The sequence below is a fragment of the Osmerus eperlanus genome, chromosome 18 (assembly GCF_963692335.1).
Source record: "Osmerus eperlanus chromosome 18, fOsmEpe2.1, whole genome shotgun sequence".
Lineage (NCBI taxonomy): Eukaryota > Metazoa > Chordata > Actinopteri > Osmeriformes > Osmeridae > Osmerus > Osmerus eperlanus.
In genome coordinates this window covers 13,779,129-13,797,705 of record NC_085035.1, presented here as the reverse complement: position 1 = coordinate 13,797,705, position 18,577 = coordinate 13,779,129, and the positions used below count along the sequence as shown (strand labels likewise).

The 18,577-nt window shown below is 42.4% G+C and overlaps 1 protein-coding gene across 3 annotated transcripts in view; it reads right to left on the bottom strand.

Moving 5' to 3' along the window:
• The window catches only part of ctif (CBP80/20-dependent translation initiation factor), a 186,720-nt gene that overhangs the window by 80,158 nt on the left and 87,985 nt on the right, over positions 1 to 18,577 (bottom strand). For all 3 annotated transcript variants that reach the window (XM_062484693.1, XM_062484690.1, XM_062484691.1), the window contains exons 4-7: positions 18,156 to 18,284; positions 16,219 to 16,292; positions 13,231 to 13,335; positions 12,980 to 13,055 (exon numbers count right to left, since the gene is read on the bottom strand). In XM_062484693.1, the coding sequence (XP_062340677.1) occupies positions 12,980 to 13,055; positions 13,231 to 13,335; positions 16,219 to 16,292; positions 18,156 to 18,284 (384 nt within the window). The remainder of the gene's footprint in view (positions 1 to 12,979; positions 13,056 to 13,230; positions 13,336 to 16,218; positions 16,293 to 18,155; positions 18,285 to 18,577) is intronic.

Below are 18,577 nucleotides of genomic sequence, written 5' to 3'. Positions count from 1 at the left end.
AACTTGTGATTGTGCGCACGTGAACAAGCTTGTTGTCCACATCCACTCCACTCCCATATTTTACCTTACATGGTTGTTGAAACACCCATGTTTCTCAATAAACTTCTCAATTAACCCATTGTGAACAATGAATGATAAGGCAAAAAATAAACTCTCAAAAAAAATCTTAATTTGCAAAATAGGAGGATCATCTTGTTTTGTGGCCTTAAACTAGCAGTTATTTTAACATTGATGGAGTAATACTTTTTAGATTTACAAAAAAACAAAAATATCAATCCATTGATATTTCGTAATGTGTGCAGTCAATAGCACTGATTACATTTGGGGAAATGATTTGCAAGTTACACTTAAATGTTGGCCTGTTCAACCGCAGTATAGTAAAGACAGGCGGATCAGGTCATCCCACACCTTGGGGATCACATGACTTAGTGTGGTTTATCGCCGACCTGTATGCCACCTCCCGCTGAAATGGCCAAAATTTGTACAATTAATAAATTGTTTGTAAAAGTCTGTGTTACATTTTTCACTGAGGTCCTAAATTTCTTTGTGTGCTCCCCCCGAAAAAAATTAGGAGCACATGTACTCCCTCGGGGAAAAAGTTTGCGTAGAGCCATGCACTCAAGGTCCCCTGGTCAACCCCCCAAAGGGGGCGAGTCTACTGCCCCCAACCCCACATACATAGTACAGCATGTCACCAGAGATCTTTCTGAGAACTGCATAGATAACCCACTGTTAAAATGTAATCAAACTGATTCACCCTCATGCTTGCCAATATGGGCTCAGTCAGTCAATCTGTCTGTCTATCAGACTGTCTGTCTGACCTATGGTGGTGGAGAGGGCAGCGGGGGAGCAAAGCAAACAATAACTGGAGGAGATGAACTGCTTGAGAGGTGACAACGAGTTATGACACATGAACAGAAAACACCAACCAACTCACGTGCACGCACACAAATAAACAGACAGGGTAGCTCTAAAGGTCATGACAACATTTGACAAATCCCTTCACCAACAGGAAAAAGGGAAAATGTGATGGGACGCAAGCAAAATCAACAACATGGTGGAAGAATAACTTCTATGCACATTGACCAAGGCAGGGACAAACATGGCTTCTGACTGTTATTAAAGGGGAAAAATACCAATGGGCAGGGTTTTTCCTGGGTCAAAATGGGTCTTCGGTGCTAAAAAAAATAAAAAAAACATATATTCTTTTTTCTAATCAGTATTTATTCCCCCCCCACCGCCGAAACTAAACCTATATTTCGGAACAGGTTAATGTAATTGTCTAATAGCTAATGTAATATTGCACATATTTTCGTCCTATTTCCCCTAAAGCAATAAAGTTAGGGTACTTAAAGACACCTTACACTCAAAGTATGTTCTAAATGGCATAAATGTTGCCAATTAATAATTGACATAACAACTTGGTCAGTAGCCTAGCCTATCGATTAAGGTAGGCCACTCTGAAGCATGTACACTGCCTGCTTCATTTGATCTTGATAGGCTAAGTATTCTGTAGCAAATAATAACAATAAACCCACTTTTTATTAATTAAAACTACTTCAGCATAATAATACACCTAAAATACAAACCTGAATAAGGGCAGCAATCGCTATCAAATCAACAGACAATTTAGCTAGCAGGGGAAGAATACAAACAACGAAAATCACCAGTTAACTTGATTTAAATTTGCTAGAACTATAGACATATACAATAACAGGCTTAAATGACCTGACAACAGGTCATTTAAGCCGTATAACATTAGTTATACGACTTACAGTTCTCAAGGACGCACACACGCAATCTCAACTGCGGTGTGAAGCGCGTGTCCGTGCAATTCTCCGACATGCACTCCAATCACTGCTGATAGATGGCCTAAAATGTTGTACAGCCTGATTTCTGATACCGTGGCGGTAGAAATTTAGCCATAGAGGAAACACTGCACTATATATTATCATTCCAGGTTACGAATACCAATGGAAGCTGCGTTGGAAATCGTAAATCAAACTTTTGTCAGCATTTTGAGTGGAAATTTCATTTGCATTTGTACAGGTGTATTCGTGCACGTCGGGCTGGCTCTCGCAGCGGAACGATACGTCTGCGTCTCCTCACAGTTTGTTAAAGTTCGGCTACGTGTGGAAAATGGGAAAGTGTACTTTCAACGAGACATGGCTAGATCACAGCGATGTCCGGTGTTGGTTACAAGCGGTACCCAGCTCCAGGTACGAGGCTCGCTGCAAACTTTGCCAAAAAAAGTCAATTCGCGCACCTCACAGTTGCGTATTGATCCGACAAGAAGACACGCTTATCAACTCAATTACTATTGATCAAAACAGAACGAGGGTTCGGCTGTAGCCTACTTGAAACATACTATTGAGAACATATTCGCACGCATGCTGAATACCACTTTTTTCTTCTTTTTTTCTTTTTCATTGCAGACTTTTTTGCCTTTGCGCTCGGGATTTGTCATTGGCGCTCGGGAAAACGGCTTTGGCGCGCGCCAACATTTTCTCTATGCAGAAAAAACCCTGCCAATGTGTGTATCAACACACACACACAAACACACACTCTTAATCACAAAAACATTATGAAGCATGTATTTTGATCAATAAAATTGATGTCTTTGCCAAAGAGCAAAATGTCACATGCACAAACACATATGTGACACGCTCTGGTGAAAAGGGGCCGTTGTCGGCCAAGGTCATTTCTCGTTTTTTACAGATTGTGAAAGTGAATATTGTAAGCTTTCAAATAATGTGTGACGCAGAGCCAACAGACAAACCACGGATTATAAAAACCCACAATACACAATCATGCCAGCTTTTTCGTAGGAATAAACCTGAAGTGAACGTGTCACTCCTAACCTATTCTTCTAAATCAGCAATTCACTGGACCACAAGGAACTTTAACGAAATATTACTTTGTTCTATACGGGCCGTTTGACGACGACAACAGAACTTTGACCCCTCTTCTTCACACAACAAAAGTAACTGCGACTAGCTACATTTCTTACTAGTGACATTGGCATTTTTCAGTTTAATTTGTGTTTGATTTATGCCACGTTTACACATAGCCGGGTATTTACAGAAACAAATATTTCTGACCCTCCGTTTTCAAAAATAACGTTGTACACACAAGATCGTTTTCAAAAAGGTTTCTTTTTACATGAACCCGCATAAATACGCCCCCGAGCGCCATCATAACTATGCCAAACCTGTAGGCAGCAGTGTAACGAGAAGGATAAAGCCATGCAAACCAATCAGAATTCTCAAAATATTCGCCTCTGCTCGTTGATATAAAAATCAGTTGTGTTTGTAAATACAAACAGGCCAAAAGGGTTTGCATTAACGCATAAATGAGCACTACCGTAACAGCATCCATGATCAGTAAGCTAACTAACTGTAAACATAGGACGCTCACATGACGTGATGCATTTTTAGTCGCATACTGTGACGTTTGAGAACCTAAAACTCAGTTTAACCTAGTGCAAACCCATTTTAACGGCGTAAAAATTTTTAGCGCAAGATAAACGTTCTTTTTGGCCTAGCAGTTTTTTTCACATGCTGTTGCAACAACTACTGACGTTAGAAAAACTAGAACACCACACCGGATTTAGCTAGACCGAAAACAAAACAACAGGCACGCCGCACACACTTGTTTGGGCTTGCGAGCCGGCTAAAGAGTAGTAGGCTAACGTTACGTTTTGAGTGGAAGGCGAGCGCGAGAAGCCAAAAAGGATGGCAATAAGATTCTGAATGGAAAGTTTACTTTTAAAAAGTTGCCAAATGGTTCCATTGACAAGACCAAAGTGATCTGTGTGTTTTGTCGTTGTGAACTGAGCTATCATCGCAGCACGTCCAGTCCGAGATACCACTTGATGGCCAAGCACACAGCTGATGCGAATTCTCCGCCCCCTCGTCAAAGCCAGGCAATTGCAATGTTGTTTTCAATAAAAAAAAACATTTGCACTAAGCAATCCGATCCACTTTTCCATGTTGATAAGAGCATTCAAATGAGAAAAAAAAATGGGACAAAAAGAAATCAAGGGACATTTAGAATAGATAAAAATGTGCGATTAATCGTGAGTTAACTATGACATTAATGCGATTAATCGCGATTAAATATTTTTATCGTTTGACAGCACTATTAAAAATGCTTCGAGATGAATCCGTAGCTGTGCCATCATCTTCTAGAAGATCTTATACAAATTTCAAGAAGCTGGAGATAATTGAACTCGATAGTCATTGAACGTTGATAATAAAAATTCATTGGATGTAATTGCTAACAAACATTAACTATAAATGAAATGTTTGTAATGTTTATACAATACAATTCAGGGCTCGACATTACAGTAAGGCTTGTCCGCTTGTCCGGGACAAGTGGATTTTTTGTAGGGCAACTGGAAAATAAATATACTTTCCCCACTGGACAAGTTAAAACTGAAACTAAATAAAATGCCATGTTACTTAACGTTATGTGCCACTCATTACGTCTATTTTACCGATTTTATTTTACTGAATTCTGCATTAGCAAAACACAAAAAAAGTGGCTTTGTCCCAAGATTTCTACAGACCGTGCCGTTAATTTAATGCTCAACACTTGAACGGGGGCTTATTACTTGAAAGAGGAATTATTTAATGTGTCGTCTCAGTTACACTATCAGGGCTTGGAAATACAGTGACTTGCTAAAGTAAGCAAATGGATAGAACATAACATTTCATAACTTCTCATCATCCCTGCCAAACCCTCCATCTCCCACGATCTCTCAATCACCCTGGGATCTGTGATGGTGACCCCTTCATCCTCTGCCAGGAACCTCGGGGTTACCATGGATGACAAGCTTTCCCTCACTGCCCACATTGCTGCAGTCTCCCGGTCGTGTAGATTCACCATCTACAACATCCGGAAGATCAGGAGATACCTTTCTGAGCATTCCACCCAGCTGCTAGTCCAAGCACTTGTCCTCTACAAGTTGGACTACTGCAACTCGCTGCTCGCCGGTCTCCCAGCATGCGCAACCCGCCCTATCCAGAGGATTCAGAACGCATCGGCCCGTCTGGTCTTCAATCTACCCAGACGCTCCCATGTTACCCCGCTCCTCATCTCCCTCCACTGGCTTCCCATCACGGCCCGTATCAGATTCAAGACTCTGGTACTGACCTTCCGAGCGGTGAATGGGACTGCACCCGACTACATCAAGTCTCTGTGTAAGATATGTGTAATGCTATGGTCTGTAGTTTAGATCATTTGAGTGTTCACCCTGATTGGGAATGTTGTCTAGTTAGATGGCTATCCAAGATGTCCAATGGGAAAGTGTTTTTGAGCAAACAAACAGTCGTGAACATTGTTCCGCTCAACGCTAGTCGGCGCTACGGTATCGTTGTAAAGTGACCAGTGAGAAATGTATCAATGTCCATATCAGTGTCCATTTAGAAGCTGACGACCCTTGGATATAAACTATTGTCCAGTCTGCTAGTGCGAGACCGAATGCTATGGTAGCCTACCAGAAGGCAAAGGCATAAAGAGACTGAAGGATGGGTGTTAACAGTCTTTTAGGATCCTGCCTGCTTTCCTGAGGCATCGTGTGTGGTAGGTGTCCTGTAGGGCTGGGAGCTTCCTGCCAATGATGAACTCAGCAGACTGGACAACACTACATAGGGCCTTGCGGTCCCTGTCTGTGCAGCTCCCATACCTCACTGTGATGCAACCAGTCAGAATGCTCTCTATAGTGCATCTGTAAAAGTTAGTGAGGATGACTGAGTCCATGCCAAACTTCTTCAGTCTCCTCAAGAAGAAGAGGCGTTTCCGGGCCGCTTTGACCACCTTGTCCGTGTGAGCAGACCAGGTGAGATCATTGCTGATGTTCACCCCGAGGCATCTGAAGCAGCTGACCTTCTCCACTTCAGATCCGTTGATGTGTAGAGGTGCATGCTCCTCCTCCTGCCGCCTCCTATAGTCCACAATCATCTCCTTAGTCTTGCTGACGTTGAGAGAGAGGTTATTGTCCTGACAACATTATGTCAGGGTATCAACCTCCTCTCTGTAGGCGGTATGCAAACTGCATAGGGTCCAGGGTGGGAGGCAGCGAGAAGCAGATGAATGATTTGACTTGCCGCTCGAAGCACTTCATGATGACAGAGGTCAGTGCTATCGGGCGATAGTCGTTCAAACGTGTTCTTGGGCACAGGGACGATGGTGGTCCTCTTGAAGCAGGTGGGGAGTACAGACAGGCTTAGGGACAGTTTGAAGATGTCACTGAAGACCCCTGCTAGCTGGTCAGCACAGCCCCTGAGGGCCCTACCTGATATGCCGTCTGGGCCAGGTGCCTTGCGAGGGTTAATCTTTTTGAAGCAGTGCTTCACCTCAGCTACAGTTAATGTAGGAACGCCACCGGCTAGGCCTTCAGGTAGCTCCACTGCAGGGGGGTCACTGTCCCTCTCAAAGCAAGCGTAGAAGGCATTCAACTTGTCTGGCAGTAGGACAGAGGACTGGGTCTCACTGTAGCCTAACCCCTTGTACTCTGTAATGGCTTTAAGTCCACTCCACATGCGCCTGGGGTCAGAGCCATGGTAGCTGGGCTCCACCTTGGTCCTGTAAGCCTTTTTCGCTGCTTTGATGGCCTTCAGAAGGTTGTACCTGGCCTTCCTGTAAGCACTCTAAATACGAAATCCCCGATTTCCGGGAGATTGCGACCGTCAGGGAGCCAATATTGGAATGCGGGAGACTCCCGGAACTTCCGGTAGACTTGGGATGTCTGGTAATGTTTATATTACATAAACCTAAAAAAAAACAATTTGGCGCTCAAATGAATGCCAAAATATTTCCGTGCTTGCATTAAGTGTGGAAGTCCATATCTAGCATCACATCAAACCCAGAATACGTCCTAGGTTTGGGCTAACCCCCGAATGTTTACAACGTCTGGCTCCGCGCCTGATTAACACTCGGATTGTTAAATACACAAAATAATATGATCCCTTTCCGTAATCATGATACCCTCCAGAAATGTTCACTGCACCCCCAGTCAAAGCAGGCTGCATCTGCCCCTGCCTTCAGACAGGGTGTGATTGTTGTTTTTGTGTTAATCATTAGAAGCGCTGAGCACTGGTCATTTCACCGCAGTGAAGAGAAAAACTTTACACATGATAAAATTACAGGATCCTGCTTTATTGACATATCCTATGTGTGTTTTATCACCCAATATATTTTTTTCTCTTCAAAATCACACTGGGAACAGCTAGTTTAAAGCAATTTTTCTCCTGTTTCTGTTCAATTGCTGCCGGCTGCGCATTCTGCAATTTTTTCCCTTTCTTTCAAGGCTGCAATTCACTTCTCTATCAGCAGATGTCGCAAGGACTCCCTTGCTCAAACATGTAATACAGACGGTTATAACCTAAATACGATTTATATGTATTGCAAAATATGTATAGCCTATGCAGAATTATGACATTCTGCATAGGCTATGCAGAATGCAGAATTATAGACATTCTGACATTCTTAAAGTTCAGTACATAGCCATTTGTGTGTAGTCAGGTAGGCCTAAGAGCAATTTTTATGTTATGACATTAGAGGTAACAATAATTCTAATAATACAATAAAGTAGCCTATGTTTTGTAATGCGGATACACAAATAAATGCATTTCTGAAATATCAAGAGGTATAAATGAGTCAAGTGAGTTACAATAAATGAGTTTTCTACAACATCTTAGAAACTAAATGTAGGCCTATTCTTGGGGTGATGAAAGAGCTGTGTAAGCATTGGAATGCTTGGAATGCTGACAATAACTTGACTTTAGACTATACGTTGAAGCGATCGATCATTAGAAGGGGGATGGAATATGCACCTTCAAAATAGCTTGAAATATGTATTCACGGTTTACCAAAGATAAATGTATCCTGTGCACAATGCAATGTCTATTCATTCTATTAAGTCAGTCGATGTAGGCTAAAACAGATGTAGGGCAAACACGCAGAAGGCATGCTTGAAAGTTGACAAAACTACTTGTGAAACATATTTAAGGGTACTTGACTTGAGACCAAATCTACTGATTCACAGCCATGTATACGAAACATTAGGCTACAGGTATTATAGGCTGATTGACTTATATGGGAACATTAATCAAACGCAAATTTTGTTTTCACACATAATGCACAACTGCTTATGCGTAACCCGAGATCCACACTGGGACCTGGGGTACCAATGTTACAGTAATAAATAAAAGGATGAATTTCAGAAGAAATTTGAGAATTTTCAAACAAGTTACACTGCCTCATATTTGCAATAGCCCTACTTGGACCATGGCCTGACAATAAATGATGAACAATAATAGTTTTTTGCCAGGATAACTGGATCTATCAGACAATTGAATGTTTATGATGTCCCTGTGTGTTTCTACTTTTGACTCGGGACAACGATGAGTTCATTGTCAGCCGACAATAGAATGTTCATAATATCGGGCTACACATTTATAGACCAACTGAAGTCTAACCCTCAACGTGTATGACATGAAATGAATGAAAAAGTCACCAACTTTAAACAAGGAAATGAATGACAGATTGACGAAGGCCACTTCAGTTTATGACCGTGCTTTGGCTGCGTGCAAGAAGCGCCATCTAGCAATCATTAGTGGACCCTAGACCCCCTATCCACGCTAAAATTAGCTGGCTGCACCATGATGCAATCAAATCACATTACGCATGAAGTGCCTACTGCCTCAACTGGAAGCTTAGGTAAACATGAACAAATTATGAGTATTTAGTGATCCTAAACATGTTATTTATTATACTGAGTAACTCATTCAACATTTTACCTTTTGTAAAATGCCCCAAAAAAACAACTGTAAAACGACTGAAAGAATATTTGAATGCCAACAACGGCTCCTTTTCACCAGTGTGTGTGTGTGGACCAGAGTTTGTTGATGTGAGAGGTACAGTGAGAGCACACCAGAGCATACACAGCTGTCTATCACAATAAAAGTCATATTGACATCATCATCCCAATGATCCAAATTGACTGTCTGGGACTGTGCCTGTTTGTGTGTGTGTGACAATGAGTGTCTGTATGTTGTTGTGGGGTTACAGAGTAAAAATTTTAAAATTTCTCACTCCTCCATCACCTCTGATCTCAGTACCCACCCTAGACCCTTGCCCTGGGATTCTCAGACTCACCCACCCACTAACACAAAATCATCCACACTCTCACACACGCAAACATTGTACACACATACAACAACAACAACTCTAGTTGCGTGTATATCTCTCAGTGATCACCTGAGTATGACCATAAGGAATGGAACTGACTCATCCACAGGGAATCTGCCTTCATTCAATTACATGGATTCACTGCAAAGGAATCTGACGTCTGACCCCTATTATTGTCCTCGGGTCTCTGTGTGTGTGACAGAGACAGAGAGAGATATATGAGTGGGTGGGCAGAGGGGAGAGAAAGAGAATGAGAGGGAGATAGTGAGGAAGATACAGAAGGACACAGATAGAAGCCAGAGGGGGAGAGAGTGAGATACAGGGGTGAGAGTGAGAAAGAAAAACAGTGAGGGCGACAGAAAAACAGACAGAGAGTGTGTCCATGAAAGCAGACAGCTTTTCAGAATAGCCGGCAGAGCTCCCGAGACTGCCCATTGGTTGGGACAAGCTCCACTCTCAGCTGGGTAGGAAGCTGCTTTTCTCCCCTTGGCTTCTCAATTCCAGGTACTTTTACACATTGAAGCACATTATGTTGCTATTCCCAGCTGGGGAAGAGGGCAAAAGAAGAGCAAGGGCGACTTAGTCTTGACAAAGTAGCGCTAGAGTCTCCTGGAGATGGCTAGACGCTGGAGGTAACTGTGGTATGAAGTTCTCAGTCTCTCCTAGTGTAAAGCAGAAAGCCTATGGGCAGACAGCACATTCATTTCAGATCCTGCCCATGTAATGTGAACATTTTCAGAGTATCATTATTGACATTGTTGTTTGGATGCAGACCTTACACAGCAAGATGGAACAGCCAGCCACCTCTTCCAGTCAGAGTTGGATTGCTAGTCATGTGTGTGATTCCTGACATTACGTAAGCAAGGCATCTGAGTGACAGGGAGCGGCCAATCTCGATTCACTTCCTTGCCACTCTGCAGCCAGTCAATGAGTCAGCCAGTCAGAGAAGCTTCCAGTTTGTGCTGATAAGTCAAGGCCTTGGACATGAGGCAGCCTCTGCCCTCTTCATCTGAGGACAAGAACCTGTTCTGTGTTGACTGGGACAATCATGTGTGGCCTACCAACCTCAAACCTCGACCCAAACCAGGCATAGTGTTAATACCCTGGACACATTAATAAAGTACATTGCATCCGCTAACTTCTCTGACTGCAGGCTTAACCTTTGCCCTGAATCTTTGGGGCTGTGTTGTATATCCTCTTGTTCTCGAGGGTCATTTGTATCGTCTCAATTTCGTCCAATGCTTACTTGTGGGGTGCCATTTGCCACATCTGGGTAATGGACCAGACAGGTGGGGAAAGCCTGTGTGCGTGCGTGTTGAGTGTTTGACTGTGTGTTTGAGTTAAGTTAAGAACACCCATGAGTGGCCTGTTTGAAAGTCTAGACCAGTGGTTCCCAACCCTGGTCCTCTGGGCACCTCTGTCCTGCAAATGAATGGTCATAAGCAGGCTTCTGCAGAGCTGGATAACGACCCATTTATTTGAATCAGGTGTGTTAGAGCAGGGAAACATTTAAAACATGCAGGACAGGGGTGCCCTGAGGACCAGGGTTGGGAACCACTGGTCTAGACTGAGCCAAACCCAGGGGCAAAATAGTCAATCAGAAAACCCAACCAAAAAACTTAAAGTCTTATTAGACGTGAGGGACATAATAAGTAAGCATAGACTATATCCTTTGAGACAAATGTCCTTACTCACTGTCACACAAGACATTGCAATTTTAAGAAATGATGATGCTTCATTTCTAAAAGAAAGCCGTAAATGCGGCTCCCAAAAGCACTGCAAGCTTACATCTTCAAAACATTAGTATTTTATTAAATGTAAGTACTCTGGTTTGACACTAGTCAGCATATGACAACATCAAATAACAAAAATTCTGTTTCTCTGCTAGAACTAATGTGTTCATCTTTTGGCCACTAGAGAGTGCTCATCACCAAACCTTAAGTGGTGCAAAGTAAACTAGAGAGGGTACAATTTCTGGGGAAATTGTAGGGTGTGCTTGCTTGCGTCGGTTGCACAGGGGTCCGTTTTTGAATGACATTTTTACAACTGATATTTCTGTATATGTTATACAAAAATGCATACTTATTATTTATAAAGATTACATAGATTTAAAAGCATATTTTTTTTGCTGCTCATTTACAACTGAAAATACGAGTGAAGTGTAGAATGAAATAGATGTCTTCTCAATTCCCCTGCAAGAGGCAGCCTCATCGTTGAATCAAAACTAATAAATTTGGCAGACCGGTGTAAAAATTGACCTAATCTCTATGATTTAAACGTCATTTTAAGTTTTTCCCTTCTCATGATATTTTCAGGCATTTAGCCTACTCATTGCATTCATTCATTAATAAAGAACCCCCTTTGAAGATTATTCTACGACGTTACCCGGCAGTAGAAGATGGAATCGCGATTCAAACAGTACCATCTGCTAACTGAAAATATGCCCCCAAAACGTAAATAAGCTTGACATTTATTTAGTGGAAAATTGCTCATTTATAAAAAGCTCACTGGTAGCGATCATTGTCAGTAACAACGCAAAATGCGATATAGCCCTGTGTGGAGAAGCTGCCCCGGTAAATTGTACTACTACGGTACAGTACTAGACTACTGCTGTGTTCGTCTTGGTACTGTAGCGATTGCGTTGGTTGAATTGGATTTAACGTTCCGTTGTACGGTTTAAGCTGAAATTTATTATTTTCATGAACAGATTGACAACGTTTAGGCTGTGGCAATGAAGTTCAGGTTAGTAGTTATAGACTTTTGATTTAAGTAAGGGGAGTGCCGAACATGTTCTGTCGCCGTTTGACTTCCTAAACAGCTGTGTAAGTTAGATGTTTTTGTCGTGTGTCTCGCGTAAGCTACAGCGTTGCAGTGAGCTACACTGGTTTGAAACCACAGGTAATGGTCATTTCACCAACAAATCGTTTACTAATGTCAGAATAAATCCTACAAAGAAAATGTATATGTGAGGAATGTTTATTTTAACGATTGAAAACAGATAACGCTACATCATAGACCACTGTAGTATGTGTTGCCCGGGCAACACAGGCTAATGTCATGATGCTAATACTTCAGTGAAATAGTAGACTACTGTTTCCGAAAGTAGATGTACTTCCTTAATAATATCAGCTTATACTGTACATTACACATCACAATTGTGTGTCATATCACAAAGTAAAATGAGTAAATAGTTATCACCCTGGCCTCTTTGCTTGTGGCGTTTCTGCAGCTGCCTTGCAGTAAAGCTATAGTTAGCCTAGCTATCCCCCAAGTTAACAGATGCGAAACGAATGTTCTGCCAAAGGTAGTCACGCGTGTTTTCGTGACGTTAGTGACGTAGTGACGTTAGTAACGTCAGTGACTGTGGCTAGCAAATTAGCCACCGTTAGCTTCACTTTTCGCCACAAAAACTTAACTTCAGCCTAAACCATGCAACGGAACGTAAATTCCAATAGAAGCAACTCAATCGCTACCAAGACGAAACTTTTGACACCTACGTCGTCTATGTAGGCCAAATATTGACTGAGTTTTAGGGGGGCAAAAAAAATAAAAATAAAAAAAAATAATAATAATATATATGTGAGAGAACAAAGGTTGTGCTCTCGCCGAAGGCTTGAGCACACCCAATAATAATATATATGTGAGAGAACAAAGGTTGTGCTCTCGCCGAAGGCTTGAGCACACCCAATAAGGTGAAGACCGCATTCCTACAAATAACATCATAATGAAAATAAATAAAAATAGCAACTTGTAGTTTAGTTTTTGCTGGAGTGGAGCCACTTACTGCAAGTCCAGGTAGAAACCTTTCCATTTCCGTCAGATCTATCCCATCATCCCCCTCAAACTTGTCGTTGATCATTCTGAGAGACATAGACAAGATAGGACAGGATAATAAGAGGGGTGAACAGAATGGAGTACATCTGAGTAGAGTGCAACAGGAGAAAGGAGTAGATTCCAGTAAGGCCAAGTAAAGCATAGCATAATAGAGTTGAGTAAGCCAGGGTAGAGCAGGTTTGAGTAGGGTAGATCGCTCACCCTTCTCGGTCGATGTGTGGAAGGTGCTTTGGCGTGCCCCGGAAAGGCTTCCTGTGGAACTGGCTGAAGTCCAGCTTCTCAGGCTGCATGTCCCACGTGGCACCTCTGCAGCAGGAGCAGGAAGATGAAGAGCAGCAGGGGGAGCAACAAGAGCAGGTAGATAAAGACGACAAGGATTAGGACAAAGCAGGAGGAGGATGAAGAGCAGGATGATTATGAAGATGAGGAACAGGAGAGAGAGAGGTGAGGATGAGGAGGATAACAAAGCAAGAGGAGGTGGAGGCAGAGGAGGAGCAGGATTAGGTAGAAGGGGAAGTAGGAGGAGGAACAGAGAGAATAAATCACACAGAGACAAGGAGAAATAAAAGGGACAAGAAGGCAGACCAATAACATGAAAGACAGTGTCAATTATGAACAGGTAAAAATAACAGCAGTGTTCATGTTACTGCATTTTTTTGAGCAGGTGCTATAACACATTCTTGAAGGTTTCACCATTAACTTGAGATTGAATGGTTTTGTTTAGGCAGAAATGTCGACCTTCAGAGAAATCCAAGACCTGCATACTGTCTGTTAACTACTAACTTAACCACTTAAACATGCCAACCCTGTCCACCCTTCCACCTTGCTTAGGTCTCTGGTCCTGTTGTGTTCTGCACTACAACAACCAGCGAAAAAACAGCTAGCCAAGTGGATGACATACAGTGGCAAGAAAAAGTATGTGAACTCCTTGGAATTAACTGGTTTTCTGCAGTAATTTGCCATAAAATGTGATCTGATCCTCATCTAAATCACGATATACAAACACAATTTGCTTAAGCTGTCCACGACAGAAGAACAAAATGACACAATGACAGAGTTATGTGGACCAGGATAGTTGTTTGGCTATCGATTTTTACTTTTAACACGCAATTTATACTTTTGCATAAGTAGCCTACTATTTGCTACATGCTTCGATAGCCAAACAAATGTCCTGGTGCAATTAACTCTGTCAGGCTATTGCATTTTGTACTTCTGTCGATCAATTTCTTATTTCTTGTTAGTTACTGCAGCCATTCAGCGATTAAGTGTAGTACCAACCCTTTTCCGTTTTGAGTTACTGTAATGTGTTTTTTTAGTTAATGTAATGTCGTTTCCCATTTGGGGGAGAGTGTCTTTGTATTGGGGGGAGGTGAGCAAGTCAACCTATTTGGGAGGAGTTGACTCATATTTGGGGGGAATGTTTTCATTTGGGGGATGTACTCATATTAGGGGGTGTGGTTTGCACTTCAGGGCCACCATATTTCACCGACAACGCTAACATGAAGTATGGATCTCATTCACACTGTGTTGCCATGACCCGAAGAATAAATCAATCCATTGTACCTTTATTGTAACTTGTCCTATATTTATCATATCACAATTGAAATTCCATGTCATCTCTGAAGTACTTGTTCAACCTCCACATATTTTCTAGTCAAATTGCCAATGCTGTGGTAGCCTACATTCATGCAAATGATTATGTAGCCTTCATATGTCTGCTGTTTCCTACATTATAAATAGCTTATGGTATATTGATAAGAATGTACTATATTGGTTCTCTGTTAAAATGTATTACCACCACAAACATCAAACCTCTCCAAGTTGGACTACTGCAACTCGCTGCTCGCCGATCTCCCAGCATGCGCAACCCGCCCTCTCCAGAGGATTCAGAACGCAGCGGCCCGCCTGGTCTACAATCTACCCAGACGCTCCCATGTTACCCCGCTCCTCATCTCCCTCCACTGGCTACCCATCACGGCCCGCATCAGATTCAAGACCCTGGTACTGACCTTCAGAGCAGTGAACGGGACTGAACGGGACTGCACCCGACTACATCAAGTCTCTCCTGCAGCCTTACACCCCCACCTGCCACCTACGGTCTTCTTCAGACAACCGCCTGGTGGTCCCACCACTCAAGAGCGCCCGGTCCCAACACAAGCTCTTCTCCTGTCTGGCCCCCCAGTGGTGGAACCAACTCCCCACCTCCATCAGAGACACTGACTGTCTCCCCACCTTCAAGAAAAGGCTCGTGACCTATGCACTTTGTAAAGCTCTCTCTTGGAAGTCGCTTTGAATAAAAGCATCTGCTAAATGAATAAATGTAAATCTAAACATTTAATAACAGTCATTGCATGCACAATGGATGAGCCAGTTGTCATAATTGTAGGCCTAATTCACCATACAGCGCTTATACATTTGCAATGTGCTGGCAGTTTTGACATCAGTAAACACATTCATTTATGTAACAAAATTCACTGAACGATAACAGAATTTCCCTATTTTCCTTATTACGCTTAGTTTAATTTCATTGCGAATGCCTTTGTTAATTGCATTAGTTATAGCCTACTGCACTCTGTTGCATTATAAAAAGGACACCTGCAAAATATAAACTTTGCAGATTGCCCGGTTCTTGAGTATTCATATACATATTCATAGGAAACTCGCTGCAGACCTGAGGACTAATCAGATTGAAGGGGCTGTGACGCGAAGAGTAAGCCAAGCTACGGCATTTTTTTGTTGTTCATTATTTGATGTTGAAATGCTTATCCAACAATGTCAATCGTGGCACTGTACTCCGTTGGATTATAAAGAGGACATAACGAATATGAACTTTTCAGATTTCCCGGTTCTTGAGTCAATTTTGGGAAACTAAACCCATTCCAATGTGTACACACACACAGATTCCTGCCATTATTGGAGAGATGAATAAATATGACCACATGGAAAGACCAATTTCTTGTAAATCTTTTTATTATGTACTCGACAAATAAAAAGCACTTACTCATATTCACATTTTGAAGGCTCAAAATTGTGGCCATTTTGGTTGCATATGCTCCCGAAATTGTATCTGTGTGACTTTCCATTTTTGGGGGGAGTCTGTTTTTCATCTCACAAATCAAGCTTTTCATCTATTGTGTTTCCCAGTGCAATCTGTGAGTTGAAAACCCAAGCTCTGCGTGGCATAATTACCCGTGAGAGTCCATTGTGTTGGCGGCCCAGATGTCAGTGCCTAAGATATCGAAAGAGCCTTCTCTGTTTCCGTTCTGAAAGAAGTGCAACACAGCAGAGTTAGAACAAACCTTAAAACTACAAACATGGCTGTCATGTCAGGACAACAGCAGTCAATGTGAATTGGCCATTCATCAAGTAACGTGTTATAATAACACAACGTGCAGGCGTTTTCTAAAAGGGACATTTGGAGACTCCAAAGGGACCCTTGGTGTAACCAAGGTCAAATACTTATAAAAAGGTATAATTTTTCATAATTGTTATCTCTAATGAAAAGTGGTACTTAGAACTATCATATATAATATCATCTAAATCCCCCATTAGAATCAGAATTCGATTTATTCGCGATGTATGTTATACAAACACGGAATTTACTGTGGCAGTGAGGTGCAAAACACTAAACATATACGTATCTTAAATTAAGTAAAATGTATTAAATTAGTATTGCTGAAACACAAAAACTGAAGCATGAACACATTGGAGTGCTTTATCTGATTCAGCAGGATTGACGCACAAAGAACACTGCTTCTGTCATCCATTTTGCGCCTGGACTTTTATTTTGAAGGTTCCACAGAAACCTATCATGTTGGCTATTAGCATTTGCAGCATTTCCTTAGCTACAAGGCTAACAAGCTCATTTCAGAGCCAGTCAAAGCCAGTTTGAGAAATTAGTTTAGAACGAGTGTGTGTGTGTGTGTGTGGGGGGGGGGGGGGGGGGGGGGGGGCATGAGGTAGGTAAGTCAGATGTCTCTGGTTAATTTTCTACCGGCCAATCAGCAAACAGAGGGAGTGGCTGCCGTGCGCTAGTTTGTGTTGTAGTTCTGTAATGGCGGCGGAGAAAGATGCGAGCGAAGCCATTCGGTCCGTTGTGGCAACGCTGCCGAATATCCAACAGCTAAAGCCGGAGCAAGAACAAGTTTTTCTGAGTTTTGTTGGTGGCTATGATGTTGTGGCCCTCCTCCCCACGGGTTTCGGGAACAGTTTGATTTTCCAGCTACGGCAGCTAGCTCTGTTACAGTAGTGGTGAAGGAATTGGCTAAGACGAACACTAGCAATTAGTTATGGCATATCAGAGTGGCTCTGGGCAGATCCAATAGTTTTAAACTTCAACAGAGTACCCATCTACAAGGAAGTCAACGCTTGTTAATGGAGCGAGGCCAGACTCTCTGTACAAATGAAATGTACGAGAGTCTGGTTAGGACCAGGCTATGTCACCAGGGCATGGAAGCTCCTATTGGGTCAAACAAGGTGTCAATCGAAAGGTCAGAGTGTAGCGGCCATCTTGACTGTTTCCAATCGTAAATATTCAAAGCACAACTCCTTCAATGAGCGATAGTGCATGAGAGACTGCAAAAATAGAATTGGCAAAGGCAGAATGACAAAACAAGATTGTGGCTTTGTGTGGAAGTAATACATTGTTTTGGACAAACTACTTGACATGGTTAGATAGTTTGGACCTTTGGGAACCTTTTAGGGTGAGTAGAATCGTTTGCTTTTGCTTTGTTTACATATTGGTGACCAGACAAAGACGTTGGTTATACTTGCTGTTGTGACTTGATCTTGAAATGGTTTACATAAGTACAAGCACAAGAATCGTAGCTTTACAATGATGTATGGCATGTGTAGCAGTCTAAAAAATATATTTGTTAGAATATAGTGCGCAGTAACTGGGCGAGGAGGGGGCAGCGTTTCCGGCCCGCAGGCAGACCCGAACCGTAAACAGATGGCAACCCGTTTCCACATCTTGCTACTATTAAAAGTAATAGTAATATAATAAGTAATAATATAACTTTGTACAGTAAGTAATACTGTAATATAATCACAATAAGTAATAACTAATATATTACTTTTTTGAGTAACTTCCCCCAACACTGCTCACAGGTATACAAGTTCTTTACCTGCAGCTTGATTGGTCCTCTGAACTGATTGTTGCGCCCTCTGCTGCTGGACCTGGAGCCAGAACCCGGTCTGGACCCTGAGCTGGGCCTGGAGCCTGTGCTGCCATTGCTGCTGTGCTCCCACTCATCCTAGAGGGGGATGGAAAGAAGGATGGAGCGAGGGATTAGTGGAGAAAGAGACAGATGGAGGTGCGTGTTTGTCTTGCTGCGTACCCTTGAGCAAGTGAAAGGGGAATATCCCATCAGCCCCTTAGAGAGTGCTGACAGGGCAGGTCAGGCCGTCTTAGCAAGTTAAGCCCAAGAGCAGACCTCAAGATGCTTAACACTAGAAGCGCAGAGGGGTCATTTTGACCCAGTGAAGAGAAGTAAAAAAAAAAAATCGCACTTATTCAAATTCCAGGACCCTGCTTTCTTGACTTCTC